Below are 19,391 nucleotides of genomic sequence, written 5' to 3' on the forward strand. Positions count from 1 at the left end.
AATGAGTTCATGGACCCCATGTTAAAAAAAAAAAAACACCACTATTTCTAACAGTGGAGAAAGCTCTAGGCTTGGAATCAGAGAGACCTCAGCTTGAATCCTAACTTGGACATTTACTGGCTGTATGACCCTAGGCAAGTCAATCACTATTTGCCTCAGTTTCCTCATTTGTAAAATGGGGATAATAATAATACCTATCTCCCAGAAATGATACAAGTAAAGTACACTGCAAACCTTTTGTTGCCATTTCTATAAATATGAGTCATTTTTATCCCATTCTTTTCTATCTTTGCTTTACATTACTGTCAGTCAGTCAATAAGCATTTATTAAGTATCTACAGTGTGCCAGGAGTTGTGTTAAGTGTTAGGAACACAAAAAGCCTCAAAAGGGTTTCTGCCTTCACAGAGATCACAAGCTAATGGAAGAGACAACAAGCAAGTAGATATATACAACAAAATCTATTTATAGGATAAAAAGGTAATAATTAAGAGAGAAAACACACTAGAATTAAAAGGAGTTGGTAAAGCTTCCTGGAGATGAGATTTTAGTTGAGACTTAGAGGAAGCCTGGGAATCCAGGAGGTAGAAATGAAGAGGAGGAAGAGTAGTCCAGGCATGGGGGAATAGCCGGAGAAAATGGCCAGTGCTAAGAGGTGGAGTGTCTTGTTTGTAGAAAAGTGAGGATGTCAGTGCTATTGAATTGAAAACTACTTGTCAGGGAGTAAAGTAATAGAAAGACCAAAAAGGTAGGATAGGGCCTAGATTATGAAGGGCTTTGAACGACAGAGGAAGTGACAGGGAACCACTGAGGTTTATTGAGTAGGGAGGGGTGTGTGTATGTGTGTGTGTGTGTGTGTGTGTGTGTGTGTGTGTGAGAGAGAGAGAGAGAGAGAGAGAGAGAGACAGAGACAGAGACAGAGACAGAGACAGACACACTGAGAGAGAGAGAGAAGAGAGAGAGAAAGACAGAGACAGAGAAAGAAACAGAAAGAAGAAGGGAAAGGGAGAGGGAGAGAGGGAGACAGAGAGGGGGAAGGGAGAGACTGAGACAAGGAGAGACAGAGAGAGAGAGTAGAGACAGAGAAAGAGAATAGAAAGAGAGGTGAGAAAGACACACAAAGACAGAGAGAAAGAAACAAAGACAGGGAGAAAGGGAGGGAGGGAAGAAGAAAGGGAGAGAGAGAGAGAAAAAGAGAAAGAGAGAGAGAGAGAAGGAGGGAGGGAGAGAAGGAGGGAGGGAGAGAGGGAAAGAAGGGAGGAGAGGGAGAGGGAGATATGGATGACTGGATCTGAGCCTTAGGAAAGCCACTCTCATTACTAAATGAAGGACAAACTAGAGTGGGGAAAGAAAGATCTGCGGCAAGTGAACCACCAAAAGGTTATTGCGGTAATCCAGGTCTCAGGTGATGAGAACCTATGCCAGGGTAGTGACAGTGTCAGAGAAGGAGACATATTTAAGAGATTTTACAAAAATGAAATTGACACGGGGAGAGGAGGAGGGCCATAGCACATATTCTGATTTTTTTCTGTAAAACAATAAATTCTCAGCTGAAAGGTTGGAGGAAGAGAGAGTCGTGGAAGGGTTGAAAAGGGATGAAAAGCTTTAGAAGAGCTACTCTGGAGATTAGGATAGTGAATTGATAAGGGAGATATAGAAGGATTGCCTAGCAGCACTGAGGGCTAAGGAGAATGACTGAAGGTGTAGCCAGAACATGAAAGGATGGCGTAGTACTGAATATTGCATGTATTATACCCACTACTAGATTATTAGTTCTGAGATGGATTTTTATATCTTCACCAGTACCTAGGGCAGGGTTCCACCTAGGCATGTATAGTAAATAGTGAATAAATGGATGTATGGATGGGTGGATGGATGGATGGATGGAAGAATGAATGGGTAGATAGATAGATGGATAAATAAAAGGAAGGAAGGAAAGAAGGGAGAGAGAAAAGAAAGGAAGGAAGGAAAGAGGGAGGGAGGGAAGGAGGGAGGGAGGAAGGAAGAAATATCCTAGGCTAGATCCTTTCAGGCTCCATTCTATAATGCTCGTTGGATTGAAAGAGGGTCATGGTCTCCTGGAGCTAAAGCTAGAAGGAAACTCAGAGGCCATTCAGTACAACCCCTCATTTTGCAGATGAGGAAATTGAGATCAAGAGAAGCTCAATAATTTGTCCAAAATTACCAGAGATGGAATTTAAACTGAAGTCCTCTGACTCCAAAGGTTTTTGCCATTGTACCATCTTGTTTGAATATTACTATATATTGTTACCAATTCTCTAAGGGAGAGAGTAAAGGAAGTAGAAGAGTTGATTTTTAAATCAGACCTGATTATTAAATTATTAAATTTTCAAGGTGAACATTTATACTGGAAATGGGCAAATGCTACAAATATATTGTTAATTGTCAAAATGTAAAGTGATGGAGAAAATTTAATAATGCAGATTAAACTTAAAAGTGTATTATTTTGAGGAGGAAGGGACTTTTTTGTTCTAGAGAACCAGTTGTTTGCTATCTATCAGCAAATGAATAGCAATAAATGTTATGTGTCTGACATTGTGCTGGAGCACATCATAACCTGGCTACTTCCTATCTTTCCAGTCTTCTTACACTTTATCCCTCTCTCTTTACTCTGTGGTTCACTGATATTGGTTCACTTGCTATTCCTCGTACAACACACCCCATCTCCTAACTCCAGACATTTTCTCTGGCTGTGTCCCATAGCTGAACACACTTTTTCCTCATCTTCACTTTCCCTGGCTTCTTTCAAAGCTCAGCCAAAATCCAGCTTTCTGAAGGAAGCCCTTCCTAATCCCCCTTCCAAGATTGTTCTCTATTTATCTTGTGTATACCTGATTTGTTCATAATTGTTTGCTTGTTCTCTCCCACACTAGAATGGGCAAGGACTGTCTTTTACCTTTCTTCCTGACTCAAAGTCCTGCCCTCTATCCACTGTGCTACCGCGCTACATAATATAGTAGGAACTTAAATGCTTGTTGACTTCACTCCCTGTATGTATGTAACATTCTGTGGCTCCCCACTACCTATAGGAGGAGAAATGTTAACCTTATTACCATCCTTCCTGGTCAGATTTTATCTGTATTACCATGTTTGATTCTATCACTTTTTAGTAAGTTGGGGATAAATTTGAGCATTTTCAAAGGAAGTGGGAGATCACAATGAAAAAAGGACCAAGAATAATGCCAAATTTGTGTCAGTTTATTAAGGAGAAAAGAAAAAGTAGAGGAAGCATGTAGCTGTTTTCAAGTATTTGAAGGGCTTCCCCATGGAAGGTTGCCCTGGTTTTACTCATCCCAGAGGACAGAACCTTTAAGGCATAGTAGTTTTCTCCCCAATGGGGTCTTTTAGCCAAAGTCCTGATGACCGTTTGTCAGGGATACTTTACAGGTCTCCTGATGTTCAGCTAGTTTCCATGAGATGCCCTCTGGGACCCCTCCCAGTTCTGAAACATTAACTTTTGGCGAGTTGGTGGAGGCTGAGCTTTTTCCGGGGAGAAGAGTTGCCTTCCCAGCTGCTGGTAGACAGCTGAAGCCCCCCAGCCTGGAACCTGGTCCTTTCCGTCTGAGGCTTCACTCCTGTGTTCTTCTCTGTTTTAGCGAGAATTAAAGGAGCAACTTCAGGCCTTGCAAGACAGCGAACGGGAACACACAGAGGCCCTGCAGCTTCTCAAGCGCCAACTGGCCGAGACAAAGGTGAGCCTGGGGTCTGGGGGAGGGGGGGAGGATGGTACCTCCGTGCCCTTCACCTCCTCAGCCGGAGGAAGAGCAGGCAGCCCTGGGGCCCAGCTCTTCCATCTGGCAGCGGGGGCAGGAGAGCCCGGAGCCCCCTGCACACCTGAGGCCTTCGGCAGCGCTGGGAGGCCTTGGAGAGGGCAGGTGTCCCCTCAGTGTGCTGAAGCCAGGTCCATCTGTACCACTGTGTGTCTGGAGCAGACACAAAGGGATTGGACCAGAGACAATAGCCACATCCACCAGCTGCTTCTCTCCCCAATCCCTTGAGATCAAAGTAGGGGCGGGGAGAGTGGAGTTCAGTGTCTTTCTGTGGGACTGCCTTGTCAACATCCCCCCTCCCCATTCCCATGAGCTCCTGTATCTGAGGTGTTCTATGGCAGCAAAGTCAGGCTCCAAGCCCATAAGATGACTCTTGGAACCTGGAGCCTTTGTTCCTGACTGACCTGGACCTTGAGACCACCTAGTAGTGTTGGGAAATAAAAAGCCCCGTTCTCCCCTTTCCCCAGCCCCTTTTCTCTGCCCTCCCATTCTCTCTCCCCATGTGTTCCTTTTATCCTTGCCCAGCTTCCTGTTCCCCCACCTCCTCCTCCCTTCCCCCCACTTTTTTGTCCATCTGCCAGGCCTTCTTGTAGGCCCATGGGGTCCCAGAGCCCCTTACCATTCCCCCAACCCTATTTCCTGCCTCAGCCTTGGTGTTTATATAAGAAATGCCTCTTTTTTTCCTGCAGACACTTTGGAGGTCATATTTCACTTAGTAGCCAACTGTGCATTCCTGTGGCATTTGCACACACACACACACACACACACACACACACACACTTCATCACTAGAATAATCTTTCCTTACAGTCACTCTGCAGCCGCTCATGTGGTATTAGCTGACCCCAATCTCACAAAGGCTTTGTCAGTGGAGCCCCAATTCTGGAGCAGGTAATAGACCAGAAGGGCGAGTAGTGAGGGGGGTTGGTATCCTGGGGATCCCTTGTCTAGAGACCAATCTGGGTGATTGGCCGATACCTATCAGTAAAAGGTTAACTTCCAGTCTCCCAAGTTAATTCCTCCTCATCTCATCAAGAAAATGACTTTTTTCAGTTTTTACCCAATAGCTCTAGGCTAAACTCTGCTTCTCTTCTCAAGGAGATTGGAGTCTCTGAGACAAGACCGAAAACATTTCATAAAAGTTGGACAAAATAGACCATTTCCATTGAATGGGACCTAGAAGAGTGGCGACCGAGGATCAGGAACAAGAGGGCTCAGCAACTTCATACACAAGCCACTTTTTCTGTTCTTTATAGATTGAAATGTTCATGATTATTAAATTCATGAAAGAAGACAAAGGAGTTAGGAGGGGCCTGGTTTCGAATCCCAGCTCTGGCAATGTGACCGTGGGCAAGTCATTCTCTCTGAATCTCAATTTCTTCTTCCATTTCATCCCCCTGGAGAGGCAGCAGGGCAGATTAGCTCAAGGGCCAGCCTTGGGGAGTTGGCAAGAGCTGAGTTCAAATACTACCTAAGCTGCTGCTTTGTGATATTTCTCAGGCAAGTTAATCTCTCAGGGTCCCCAGGCAACTAATTTTCTGTTGTTGACAGAGTCAACAGTCTGCATGAGTGAAGGGAGACTGCACTATCCCCTTCTCTATCCCAGCTCCAATAAATGATGACGGGAAGAATTGTAGAAGCCTTTTGTGCTGGTTTGGAGTGTTGGGGAGCTCGGGGTGGTCCCCCTGTCCCCAGAGCCTTGGATGCACAGAGTGGGATGTTGACACAGACTACATCCAGACACCTCCCGAGTCCGATCCCCTTTTTGTCTGGAGGTTCTGGGTAACGTCTGTGGTCTGGCTGGGCCCGCGCCACCCAGGCAGAGTCAGGCTGGATGGGCCACCGATGCCAAAGAGCCGCTAATTACTGTCTGTCTCTCCTGACTCGCCAGCCTTCAGGGAGCAGGGAGTTTCTTCTCCAGTCCCTTCAGTAACGCACACTGGCAGAGCTTAGCGGGGCTGCTTAGTGCTCACGCCCCAGTGCTCTTTTGAGAGAGGTCTTTGAAAAGAGCTTCGATTCAGCCTGTCAGTTCTTTACAGGCAGCCGTGTCGGGCCTGGAATAGGCCTTAATTGAGCCTTTGTTCAGCATACAGTAGGTTTCCCCCAACCCCCCCCTCCAGCTCTGCCGGTGGGATGTCAGCACTGAGCGAGGCGGTCTCTGCCCAGAGGAGCTCCCGGCCCAGGGTACACACAACTGGAGGGGAGGACGCTGCTGAGTCTTGGGCATCCCACCACCTGGGGATGACTCTCACTTCACCCAGCCCCCTCCAAGGGGACTGGCAAGCAGGGCTAAGGGCTCCAAGCCTGGAGGTTGAGGCAAGCTCTCAGAGAAAGAGAGCCCTTCCTGGCTTGCAATGGGATCCCTACATCACCCCAGGTCCTTAGGAAGGAGATAGGGCATTGCTCTCTATTCCTGGGTTCTGATAATCTCCTCTAGGGCAGAAAAAGTAGAAATAAGGGGGCCTCTGTGAGAGTCTGTGGAAACAAAATCAATGGAACTTAAAAGGCTTAGAAACAAGAAGGACTTTTTTCTTTCTAGTCCAACCCTCTCCTTTTATCGAGGAATGGTCAGAAGTTCAGAAAGAGTGTCACTTACTCAAAGTCACACAGCAAGTAAGGAATAGTCAGGATAAGAGCCCCTTGGCTCCAAAGCGAGAGCTATTTCTGCCCATATTACGCCAACTTGGCAGCAAATTGGAGGAGAAAAAGGAGAAGGAATTAACTTGGAAATTTGAAGCTTGGGGGCTGGAAGGATGGTAGTACCTCCAGTAGAATGTGCAGGAGGAAAGGCAGTTTTCCAGGGCAAAGAAGGAGTTCCATTTTAGACATTAAATTTGGGGGCAATTGGAAAAGGGAATTTGGTAGAGTGCAAAGGGAACCAGACTTGGAGCCAAAGGACTTGGGTTTCTAATGTGATTGTATTATAAATGTATAACTTAGCAGCTTCATGGCCTAGGAGACAAAGTTCTGGACTGGAAGTCAGAAAATCTTAAATTCAAATTCTTCTTCTTAGCATTGTTTGGCTCCATCTCTTAGGTTTTTTTTTTTTTGTTTTTGTTTTTTTATGTGCCAATGCTTAGCACAGTGCCTGGCATGCAGTAGGTGCTTAATAAATACTAGTTGCTTGTTTATATTCCCAGTATCTAGAATAGCACCTGGCACATAGTAAACTTTTTATAAATGCTAGTCGATTGCTATGACCTTGGACAAGTCATTTATAACTTCTCTGAACCTTGATTTCCTCATCTGTAAAATTGGGATAATGGAGATAAGACTTATCTTTTAGGGCCATGGACATAATGTTTGTAAACTCTCTGAAAGCTCTAAAACACAAAATCGATATTGGTCACTATTATTGCTGCACCCTACACTGTGTAAAGATAGACCCAAAAGCAACATGGAGTACAAGTCAGGTTAACTCCAGTCCTGTGCACATTCCCTGTGGCCCCTGCCACCCCCACAAAGTAGAGGGGACCCAGGGCCAAGACACTGGACCACCCTCAGAAGATAAGCTCCTTGAGGGCAGAGTCTACCTTTGCTCCTGATTTGTATCCTCTGGGTGACCTTGGGTCAGAAAGGCTCATCTTCCTGAATTCAAATCTGGCCTCCTGCCTTTACTGGTTGTGTGACCCTGGACAAATCACTTAACCCTATTTCCCTCAGTTTCCTCATCTGTAAAATGAGTTAGAGAAGGAAATGGCAAATCACTCCAATATCTCTGCCAAGAAAACCCCATATGAGGTTACAAGACTTTGACCGTGACTGAAACGACACAACAATAGCAAAATTGTATTCTCTGAACTTTTCACAGGATTAGCATCTATCAAGTGTGTAATAAATGCAGCTTCATATCCATTTGTTCATCATCCTCATGGTCCTCTTTATTGTGAATTTTTGTTGACTGGATCCTAGTCATCAGGTCTTTCAGAGTTGTTTTTCTTTATGTAGTCCTTATATAAATTGTTTTCTTGGTTCTGCTCATTTTACTCAGCATCAGTTCATATACATTTTCCCAGGTTTCTCTGAAACCAAAACTTTCATCATTTCTTACATAGGTGGTGAAGTGGGCAAGAATACTGGGCATAGGTCCGGGAGACCTGAATGCCAATTCTGTCTCAGCTACTTATTAGCTGTATGACTCTGAGCAAATCATTTAACTTCTCAGCCTTGGTTTTCTCATCCATAAAATAGGGAAAACAACAGCACTCACCTATTGGATTTTGGGGAGGATTAAACCCAAATAGCACTTTGCAAACCTTAAAACACTTTATAAATGCTAGCCAGAAACTATTATTATAGCATAATATTATTCTATTATATTCATATATCATATTTTGTTCAGTCATTCCTAGTTGATGGATACCCCTTCTGTTTCCACTTCATTGCCTCGACAAAAAGAGTTGCTATGAATATTTTTGATATACTACCTGTCCTGCTAATTCATGGTAAACTGAAGTATTCTTCCTTCCCCTCACTCCTCTAATTAACCCCTTCTTTGCAGCTCTACAATAGGAAGAGTGCTTTGTGAGCTATGTGCTTCAGTCTTCCCCGCAGCCAACTCCATATCATCCTTATCTTCTGAGACCCTTGACACATGTTCTCCCTCAGTTTCCAGGATGTTCTCTCGGTTATCCTCCTACCTCCTTGACTGCACCTTCTTTGTCTTTTTGTTATTGTTGTTGTTGTTTCTCAGCATCACAGAATTCTCAAATAAGAATCCTCTGGACTAACTCCCCAATGAGTAGTCATCCAGATTTTGCTCCTCCAGGGAGGATAAGGAGCAGGTAGGTGGTGCGGTGGTTAGAGCACTGAGTCTGGAATAAGGAAAAGTCATTTTCCTGAGTTCAAATTCTCAGATACTTGCTAACCATGTGAACTTGGATAAGTCACTTAACTCTCTATTAACCTCAGTTTCTCATCTGTAAAATCTGGAGAAGAAAATGGCAAATCACTTCAATTTGTTTGCCAAGAAAATACCAAATGGAGTCATAGAGAGTTGAACACAAGTGAACAACAACCACTATAACAAATCAGCGAGGAGACTTCAGTGCTCCCTAAAGCAGCCCACTTCACTTTTGGACAGCTCAGATCATTAGAAAGTTTTCCCCCTATTTTGAATATATAATTACCCTCTTGCAGCTTTATATGGTTGCTAGTTCTACCAATCAGAACAGAACCTAATCTCCCTTCTATAGGGCAGCCCCCTTGGGTCCCCACCAAAGGTTTCATCTTTCTGTCCCCTGAACATGGGTATTTCGTCCTTGATCCTCTTCCCTCCCTTCTCTTTATTTTCTTCCTTAATGATCTCACATGCTCTCGAAGCTTCAGTAACCATCCCTACTTAGATGGCTCTTAGATCTCTGTTTCCAACCTACGGCTCCAGTCTCCTATTGCCATTTGCCTGCTAGACTTCTCCATCTGTACGACCTTCCAGTGCTTATAACTTAATCATGTCCAAAACTGAACTCCTCATTCCAATCATGACCTCCCTCTGCATTCTCAGACCTCACACGTTTTAGTTGCTCTATATGGTGTCATTTTACAGTAAAGATACATATGTTATATCTGAGCTCTATGAATACAAGGATTGTCTTACTAAATTTTGAATTTCCTTCAAAGCTTAGGACAATGCTCTGTATATAGTAAATCCTTAGTAACTGTATTGAACTGAATTTGAGTAACATGTATTTAGTACTTACTGTATACAAGGTCCTATGGCATTTCTTTTTTTAATAGTATTTTATTTTTTCCAAATTCATGCAAAGATAGTTTTCAACATTCACCTTTGCAAAACCTTTGTTCCAAATTTTTCTCCATCTCCTCACTTCCCCTTCCCCAAGATAGCAATCAATCTGATATAGGTTAAATATGTGCAGGACTTCTAAATATATTTCCATATTCGTCATGCTGCACACACACACAAACACACACACACACACACACACACACATACACACAAACACAAGAAAGGGAAAAAAACAAACAACATCAAAAAGGTGAAAATACTATGCTTTGATCCCCATTCAGTCTCTGAAGTTCTTTCTCTGGATGTGGATAGAACTTCCTTTTATAAGTCTATTAGAATTGCTTTGAATCACCCCATTGTTGAAAAGAGCCAAGTCTATCACGGTTAATCATCACATAATCTTGTTGTTCCTGTGTACAGTGTTCTCTTGCTTCTAGTCACTTCACTTAGCATCAGTTCATGTAAATATCTTCAGGCCTTTCTGAAATCATCCTGCTGATCATTTCTTACAGAACAAAATATTTCATTACACTCATATACCATCATTTATTCAGTCATCCCACAAATGATGGGCATCTACCCAATTTCCAGTTCCTTGTTATGGCATCTCTTTTCCCATTTTCTGACACACTTTTAGAAATGGACATATACACTCTTGGACTCCATTTCCTCTCAACCCACTTATTCCACCTTGTTCCCCAGGGACCTCATGCCAGAACCCTGCTTGCCCAGGGGTGTCAGAGGATGGAGCCCATCTGATGTGTGTGACCTTTTTACTTCTCAACAGCTCCAACCTGAGCCCTGCCTGGCCAGATCCTGCTAGAATCCTCCCTTCCTAATGGGTCACCCAAGGGACTTAGGGCCTGCCATACATATGAACGCTGTTAGTACTGACTAGCCCCTAGAATGTTAGCTCTTTGAAAGCAGAGGCCAGAGATTGACTTTTCAGTTTGGATCCCCTGCATTAAGCTGGTTCTTGTACTGTTTAATAAATGCTTTTTCATTCTATTCCACTGAAAAGGGCTTCCCAAGGAAGCCTGGGATCCAGGCTGGCAAAGTTCCCATGCTCCAGGTCCTAAAATATTGCTCTTTAGTCTCCTGGGGCCAGGGTCAAAGCTGTTTATCTTTGACCCTGGCCCCAGGAAACTAAAACCTCATTGGATCATAAGCTGGTCAGGAGATGGAGAAGGATGCAGCCCAGGACAACAGCACAACTGTGAAGGACCCTTAGGGCTAGGGGATAAACATTGTGGACTGGGAACAGAGCAAGGGTTGGTTATTTTTTAAGCCCCTACTCTGTGCGGAGTGTCAAGGAGACAAGAATAGCAGACCTGAGCTCCAGGTTCGCTCAGCTCATTATCTTCTTGGCACTTTAATGAGACAATTAATAGCAGTTTCCATTCATCTCTTCTGGACTCCCTGTCATATTCCTCATAGCAGATGTTCCATATCTTCTTTTCCCTCAAGTCCCAACTCCTCCCTTCCCTCCTTCCCCAATTCACTCCCATCTACTCCTACTCCCCCCAAATGAGTTTATCTCCTACTTTCCTGAGAAGAATAAGGCCATGAAATGGCTGAAATCAGAGGCAGGAAAGCTGAGTATGCCTTCCTACCTAGTCGGACTCCATGGGCCAAGTCACCAAAGCACCAACTGGTGCTTCAGTTTCTTCACCTATAAAATGGGAATGATAATTCTTCAGTACTTATTCCCTTCTTCCATCCAAAGATGGGTTAAATGAGACAATGTAAGAAAAAAATTTGTTATATAAATGTTAACTATTATTACAGCCCCCTACCAAGGACCCAAGTCTAATATCTTCACTTGGTCTTTCATCCTCTCCCCAATCTCAGAGAATGACATGGCCTTCTTTACTTTACAACTTGATCGCATCCAAAACTGAACTCCTCATTCCAATCATGACCTCCCTCTGCATCCTCAGACCTCACACGTTTTAGTTGCTCTATATAGTAAATTTTACAGTAAAGATATATGTGTTATATCCAAGCTCTATGAATACAAGGATTGTCTTACTAAATTTTGAATTTCTTGAAAGCTTAGGACAATGCTCTGTATATAGTAAGTCTAAATTCCCTTTAAAGAATAGAAGGGATGTCTCTGGCTTTGAGGATGTCTTCTTTTCTGAGCCTGTATTTAATCCCTCAGGACCCTTAGTCAGACTCCTCTTGTCTTTTCCCCCTTGCATGAAGGAGACAACTACAGTCCTCAACAAGGATCGTGGATTTAGAGCTAAAAGGAATCTCAGGCATCATTTAGGCTGCCCTTTTGCTCATTTTTACAGATAAGGAAACTGAGAGCCAGAGGTTCACTGACTTGTCTACTGGTCAATAGGAGCAAAATCCAGATTCAAAGCCAGGTTCTTTTAATTTCCAGTCTATTATTATGCCATTTCTCATGGGCCTGTGAGTGGTGGCTAAGCCCCATAGCTCTTGGAGGTGAATGCTCCTGAGTGAGAACGGGGCACAGGTTATAAAGCTAGCAGTGAGACAGGCAGAGGAAACTGGGAGAGCTGGGTGGAGCCAGTCCTTGGACAGAGGGAATCCCCTAAGACCCAGGCTGGTGAGAGGCTAGGAGGGGGCAAGCGTGGTACCTGATCCACCTACAACATGATGCAAGAACCCAACCGCAAGCAAGTTTGGCAGGTACTTGATAGAGCAAGTGAGTAAGCTTGGAACCTGGCTAGTTCACGCTGGACTGATTTCTCAGTATGTTCTTCTGGGCAGATTATCTGTTCACTCTCTACTTGTATTTCTGCACCGACTCCTTTACCAGATTCTGGAAGTGGCAAACTCAATATCTTGAAAGGGCATGAGAGAGAGTAGAAAATGGAGGAGAATGAATAGATACTCAGATCAGGCCGTCCTGGCAAGGACTGGGCAAGTCTGAGGGCAAGGGGCACAGGGCTCGGGGAGTGGGGGGAGTCGGTTCAGGGAACAGAGAGCTCAGAGAGCGAGGTCACAGCTTCTGGAATCAGAATGCATTTAGAGTTCTTCAAAAACTCAGTACCTAGACAAGACTGTTCCCCTTGGGATTCATCTGTTTATGATCTGAGGCCCTGAGGAATGGAGGGGCTGGCCTAAGAATTCTTCAGGACCCTCCATTTGGATCCTTCCAAAGAGATAATGATGCTGTTCATGGTGGGTAGCATTTATGTAAGGCAGCCAGGCCTGGAATCAGGAATACTCATCTCCCTGAGTTCATCCAACCTCAGACATTTACTAGCTGTATGATCCTGGGCAAATCACTTAATCCTATTTGTTTCAGTTTCCCCATCTCTATAGTGTGCTGGAAAAGGAAAAACCCAGAGTTTAAAGATGGGAAACTGGGTAAATGGGAAAAGGAAACTACTCCAATATCTTTGCCTAAAAAACCCCAAATGGGGTCATGAAGGGTCAGACATGACTGAAAAACAATTAAAAGCATTTAGATAATGCTTGAGGGTAAAGCCTGATTTGAGCCTCACAATAACCCTGTGAATTAGTGCTGTTATTATCTCCATTTTACAGAAGAGAAAACTGAGGTTAATTGGAATTAAATGACTTACCCAGGGTTGTGTTAAGTGTCTTAGGCAGAATTCAGATTTAGATCTTTCAGATTCCTACACCCAACACTATAGCCCCTGAATCACTTCAGTGATATATGTGACTTTAATCTGTCCCCTTCCATCTCTCCTTGTTGCACCAATCATCTCCTCTCGTCTGTATTCTTTTCCTTTCTCTCTAGCCTTCAAGTGGCATAGAATTTCCCCTTCACTCTGCTACCCCCTTAAACTATCATTCTCTTTTTCCCTTTGCTGCCAAGTTTCTAGAAACAGCCATATATCCTCTCTGCTTCTACTTCCTGCGAACCCACTCACCCCTCAAGTTCTAATAATCAGCTCTCGTCCCCACCGCTTAATAGGAAATGCTTTCTCCAAGGTCACTGGCGAGCTCCTAATTCCTGAGTTGTGCCTTTTCTCCTTATTTTTGTGAATAATGTGATTAATAATGGCTCCCAAGTACATGAGACTTCAGTGTTTACAAAGTTAGTTTACTTGCTTTGTAGAGTGTCAGTTTTCATCTTCCCTAATCTTATATCAGAGGAAACTGAGTCACAGAGAGCGTAAGTGATTTCTAAAGGCCCACTGAGAGCAAGTGGCCAAACTCGGATCCGCCCCGGGTTTTGATTCCAAGATTGATACCGTGCTGCCTCCTGTCACCAACCCCAGGGGATCAGAGGAGACTTACTGGAACAGGTGGCCTTGGAGCGGGGCTGTTACTGCCAGGATAAACTAGAGTCGGCCTGACATTTAAAGCCCTCCATAATCTGGCTCCCACCTACCTTCCCACCCTTATTCCATGTCATTCTCCATTCCAGCCAGATTTCCCCGCTTGCCATTTCCCATTCAGGACATTCCGACTCCTACTTCTGTGACTGCACAGGATGCCCCTTGGGAAGGCACACCCTTTCCACCTCAGCCTTCGCAGGATGGATTAGAGAGAGAAGGCAGGGTGGAATTGGGCACCAGCTTTGGAAACTGATGGAGGTCAGAGATCAAGAAGGAAAAAGAATCAAAGATTAAACCCAGAGTTTAAAGATGGGAAAGTGGGTTAATGGAGACATCAAGGACCGATGTTGAAATCCCATATTAGCTTCCTGGCCTTTGGTCCCAGACTGGCTAGATTAAAATTGAATATGTTGGGGCAGCGAGATGGTGCAGTGGATAGAGCACCAGCCCTGAAGTCAGGAGGACCTGGGTTCAAATCTGGTCTCAGACACTTAACACTTCCTAGCTGTGTGACCCTGGGCAAGTCTTTGTGTGTGTTTGTGTCTATAAAATGGGGATGATGGCATTATGATACCAAGTTCCCAAATGAGATAAAAGATGTAAAAAGTTGAAATTTAAAGCATTTAACATTATTATTATTTATCATGGACTTATCCACCTCAGCAGATACCCAAGGGAAAATGAAAAGCATTGCCCCCTCCCTGCCCCCTCCAAGTAAATGGACTTTGCAAAGTTTGAGATGACACTACCCTCTAGTGTTGACTCTTTAGGGAAGGAAAATCTCACATCACCTGAGGAAGATTCTCACTGGTCTTGAGCTGGCAGGGGCCAGGGAATCAGGCAGCAGGAGCAGTCCTAATGGGAGAGGGTCCCAACTCATCTGCTGATTCCTTCAATGTCCCATTGCTGTAAGATGTCCAAATGGCCACCCAGGCTGGAAACCTCAGACTCCTCTTGGATTATATCCCTCGCCCTACCTCATTGTCTGTCAGTTGCCAAATCCTGTGAATTTTACCTCCGTGATATTTCTCAGAGACATCCCCTTCTCATAGCTAACATGGCAGCCGCCACCACTACCCTATTTTGGTCTTCATTGTCCCTTACTGGAATATTGTAATGGCCTATTAATTGGTTTCTCTGCCTCCTCGTTCCATCCTGCTTCCCTCCCCATCCAATCCATTTACTTGCCAAAATAGTCTTCTTAAATTAGCTCAGGTCTAACCATGTCCTTCTCCTATTTAGGGATCTTTAATGGCTCCTACCACCAGAACAGATACATATCCCTCAGTTTGGCCTTCTTTATTTTGACTCCAATCTATCTTGCTGGGTTTTATTTCACATTACCCCCTTTTAAACATTCTTTTGTTATTGTTGTTTGGTTGTTTCGGTTGTTTGTGATCCCATTTAGGGTTTTCTTGGTAAAGATGCTAAAGTGGTTTGTCATTTCCTTCTCCAGCTCATCTTACAGATGAGAAAACTGAGGCAAAAGGGTTAAAAAATACAGAAACATACAGCTAGTAAGTGTGGAGGCTGAATTTGAATGCCAGGCCTAGTGCTCTATCCTCTGTGTCATTTAGATGTCTACATTCTGGCAAAAACTAGACTACTTCTAGTTTCTCAGACTCAACCTGCCATTATTCACCCCTGTATAGTTGCACTTGCCTTCTCTCCTGCCTTGATGGAACTCCTTCTTCTTAGCATTTTAGATTTCTTCTCCTCCTTCACAGCTCAGCTCAGGGGCCATGGAGTTTCCATGATGTCCTCTCTCACCCCCTCTGCTGATAATGTTCTCCCCCTCTTTCTATATCCCTTTGTCTGTTCTTTCTCTTTTCCCATCATTCCCCACCTTCTAGTTCTCATTCCTTGCATGTGGAGCGTCCAGGAGGGTATAAATTCTTAAAGTTAGGGACTGGCTTCCTTTTATTGTATCCCTCACACCTAACATAGTGTTATGCTCATGGTAGGCACTCAAGAAGGGTTTGCACTAAGTTGAATTGAATTATCCCTTGCGTTTATATAACGCATTAAACTTTACAAATATTTTAAAATCTCTTTTCCCCTGCTCCTCTGTGAGATTGTTTAAGGGAAATAGTAGTATCCCCATTTTACAGAAATAAGGATTTAGAGAGTGGAGGATGATTGCCCAGGTTCATAGAGCTGGTTGGTGAAAGAGCATCCAGGTCCCCTGGTTCCTGCCCCTACATTTTGTCCCCTGATACCCCAGTGCCCCACCTTGTGCCCCACGCCCTGCCTCACTCTGTGTGTGTTCTCTGCAGTCATCCACCAAGAGCCTGCGGGCCACCATTGGGGAGGCCTTTGAGCGGTTGCACCGGTTGCTACGTGAGCGCCAGAAGGCCATGTTAGAAGAGCTGGAGGCGGACACGGCCCGCACGCTGACCGACATTGAGCAGAAGATACAGCGCTACAGTCAGCAGCTGCGCAGGGTCCAGGAGGGCAGCCAGATCCTGCAGGAGCGGCTGGCTGAGGCGGACAGGCATGCCTTCCTGGCTGGGGTCGCCTCGCTGTCTGAGCGGTACGTGGGGGGAGAGGAGGGGTCCATTCCTCCATCCCCCATCCACCCTGGCTAGCTTCTTCTTCCCTCTTCCCTCTGATGACTGCCAGGAGCTAATGCTGACCCTAAACTAAAAGCCAACAAGAGATTGCTCCTCCTCAGGGAATGCTAAGGAAAGTTACCTGACTATGATTTTCACTTAGAAAAAAGTGCATCATAAAGCTCTGTACAGATGTAAAGAACAAATGGAATCATTTCTTTTTAAAGTTTGTACAGAGCTTTTTTATTTTTCCATCCCCTTCACTTCCAAAGCTCTCTCTTCTCCTTCCCTACTCAAAGAATTAAAAAGAAAAAGAGCTGTCGGTGAAACCGAAGAACGCACTGAGCATCACGTACCATGAAGCAGCTAGAAAATACTGACCACGGAGGCAGGAAGAGCTGAGTTTTTTCTCTATACTGGCCGTGTAGCCTTGGGCACATGACCGAACATCTCAGCCTTCGCTATACAATGGAGGTGATACTAGCACCTACCTGAAGGGAGAGAGGCTATCTCCTCCATGATTAAAAACTGAGCAGCAGGTTCAGTACCTTTGGTGGGGACCTGGGGAGGTGTGAGGGAGGAAGTTGGTGTGAGCAGGGAGCTAACAACAAGTCTGCTTCAGTCCTTGAAAAGGGTTCACAGCCTACATAAACATGGTCCATTCTTATACCAGAATAAGGGGCCCTCAGAGGCATTGGAGGCTGACATTCACTCAGTTCTTCAAGTTTTCCACAGCAATAGGATTCTCCTTATGATGAAGAAACAGAGAGGGTAAGGAACTTGCCCACAGTTATTAGTAGCAGAGCTGGGACTTGAATCCGGGCCATGCATTTCCCAAACCAGGTTGGCAGTTCAGAATGAGCAGTTTGGAGAGACATACAACGGAGTAGATGGGGAAGCCATTTTGGCAAAGCCAAAGGCCATGTTGGCCTTCCAAGTCCTGTCCTAACAAGATAGCTCTCTTCCCTGGCTCCCTTCTCTCCCTGAGAATTCCTCAGGGACCTGGGAGACTGCAGAGAGTGCTGGGAAGTCTTCGAAAGGACCATCATCCTTAGCGGTCATCAGCACTGATGACCAACATCCACAGTGGAACTAGTGGCTAAAATACTGAGGCTGGTTGTCCTCCATCGAGGGACAATGACTGTTCCAGGAAAGAGAGAGCAAGATAAGGATGGAACGTGATAGAAAGAAAAGGGCTACTGTGCCCAAAGTTCCACTATTCTATTACTGTTCCACCCAGGAGAGGAAAAATACCCTCTGAAAAGAAGGCATACAAGAAACCAGGGTGAGCCACTGACATCTCTATGTCAATTAATCCTTCTAGTAATCCGGTCACGTAAGGGGATGGTATGAGAGATAAATGACTTTTAAGAGGATGGGGAGAGAAAGCTCTAGACCATAGCACACCCTCCAAGGAGAACTGGAGAGCTTTCTCTGTAGACTCTGTGGGCAGGGAGGTTGCCCCATGAAAGTTTAGCTTAATCCCCTATCATTTTCGCTTCTTTTTTCTTCTTCTCCTCCTTCTCTGTTTTGTGTCCATGCCATCTTGGGTGGGGCAGTGCTGCAAATACCTGGGATTAAATGGGAAGCTAGCCCCTAATCCAGAACACTTTCCTTCCAGGCTCAAGGGGAAGGTTCATGAAACAAACCTGACCTATGAAGACTTTCCCACGTCCAAGTACACGGGCCCCTTGCAGTACACCATCTGGAAGTCTCTCTTTCAGGACATCCACCCTGGTAAGGTGCAGTCCAGAGCTCCTTGGGGATGTAGGGGCGTAAGGAGGGGGGTGTTGCTTCCTGACTCTGCACGGGGCAGGGGAACTTTGGGGCACAACTTGGACCCAGAAGTGGAAATGGTGCAGCATCCAGGGCAAGGGCAAGATGCCATTTTACACCAAAGGTGCAAGAAGAGGGAAGACAGACCTGTCACTGAAATAGAACCTAAATGGCAAAAAATCTTCCACTCTGGAGAGTATAATAATAATGATTGTTGTTATTATTACATAGTGCTTTGAAGGTTTACCATTGCTAGATATAGCCATAGATCTATCTATCTGTATGTATTATTATAGATATAGCTATTACATCACAACAATTCCAGAAGGTAGGTGTTATTCTTATCCTCATTTACAGCAGGAGAAACTGAGGCTGAGGCTAAGGGAGGGTACGCAGCTTGCTCAGAGACACGCTAATGTCTGAGGTAGGATTTGAACTTAGAGCTTTCTAACTCTAAACCTTGCCCCTTCCCCACATGCCCCCCAGCTGCCTCCTGAAAGGGACAAAAAGCAGAGAGTCACACCCCAAGTCCTCCCTGGAAGCACGATGGAGCAGGGGCCCCCAGGAGGCTATCGGCTCTTTTGAGGGCCCAGGATCGTGCTGTGCTGTGGGACACCCGTGTGATCCCTTCAGGGTGGGAGTCACAGCAGGTGCTCAGGAAAGCCTGAGTGCAGACTGTGGGTTGTCTGTGTGCATTCTTTTGACCCTGAGGCCTTCTGAGAAAGGGGAGGTCAGCAAGAGAGGAGTGCTTAAATCAGGGAAGGCTTCCTGGGGAGGTAGGACCTGGGGAGAGGAAATTGGAAAGACCATTTCAGGTAGAAGGAGGTATGTGAGTGAAGCCCTCAGAGCTGGCGCGGACCATGGAATCATCTTCCCAGTTACCTGGGATTACACCCAGGGCAGTCTGACACACAATCAGTAATCCAGTCGTACTTTAAGGGCATTTCACAAACCAGTTAAAATTTAATGGAGGAGAGGGGAAGAAGCACTAATGCTTTTTTCTTCTTCATGAAAATTGAAACCCACCCAAAAAAATTAAAGGGATGAGAACATCCAGCTCCCTTCAGTGAATTTGTGTCCCAAGGCCAAGACAAAGTTCCTCCTCGGTTCCCCAGAGCCCTGAGGGATACGTTTGCTGGGCCGCTGATTTTGGCAAGGATGGTCATGAAAAGGTGCCGCATTACTGGGGAAGGACATGCTCCCGATTTCTTATCAGCCATTTGATTTTATGGTTGAAGAAAAG

At 45.0% G+C, this 19,391-nt stretch overlaps 1 protein-coding gene across 1 annotated transcript in view; it reads left to right on the plus strand.

Annotated features, from left to right (window-relative positions):
- The window catches only part of TRIM62 (tripartite motif containing 62), a 55,518-nt gene that overhangs the window by 25,300 nt on the left and 10,827 nt on the right, over positions 1-19,391 (plus strand). The window contains exons 2-4 of the mRNA XM_051987973.1: positions 3,616-3,711; positions 16,097-16,353; positions 17,994-18,109. Coding sequence (XP_051843933.1) covers positions 3,616-3,711; positions 16,097-16,353; positions 17,994-18,109 — 469 coding nt within the window. The remainder of the gene's footprint in view (positions 1-3,615; positions 3,712-16,096; positions 16,354-17,993; positions 18,110-19,391) is intronic.

The sequence above is a fragment of the Antechinus flavipes genome, chromosome 3 (genome assembly GCF_016432865.1).
Source record: "Antechinus flavipes isolate AdamAnt ecotype Samford, QLD, Australia chromosome 3, AdamAnt_v2, whole genome shotgun sequence".
Lineage (NCBI taxonomy): Eukaryota > Metazoa > Chordata > Mammalia > Dasyuromorphia > Dasyuridae > Antechinus > Antechinus flavipes.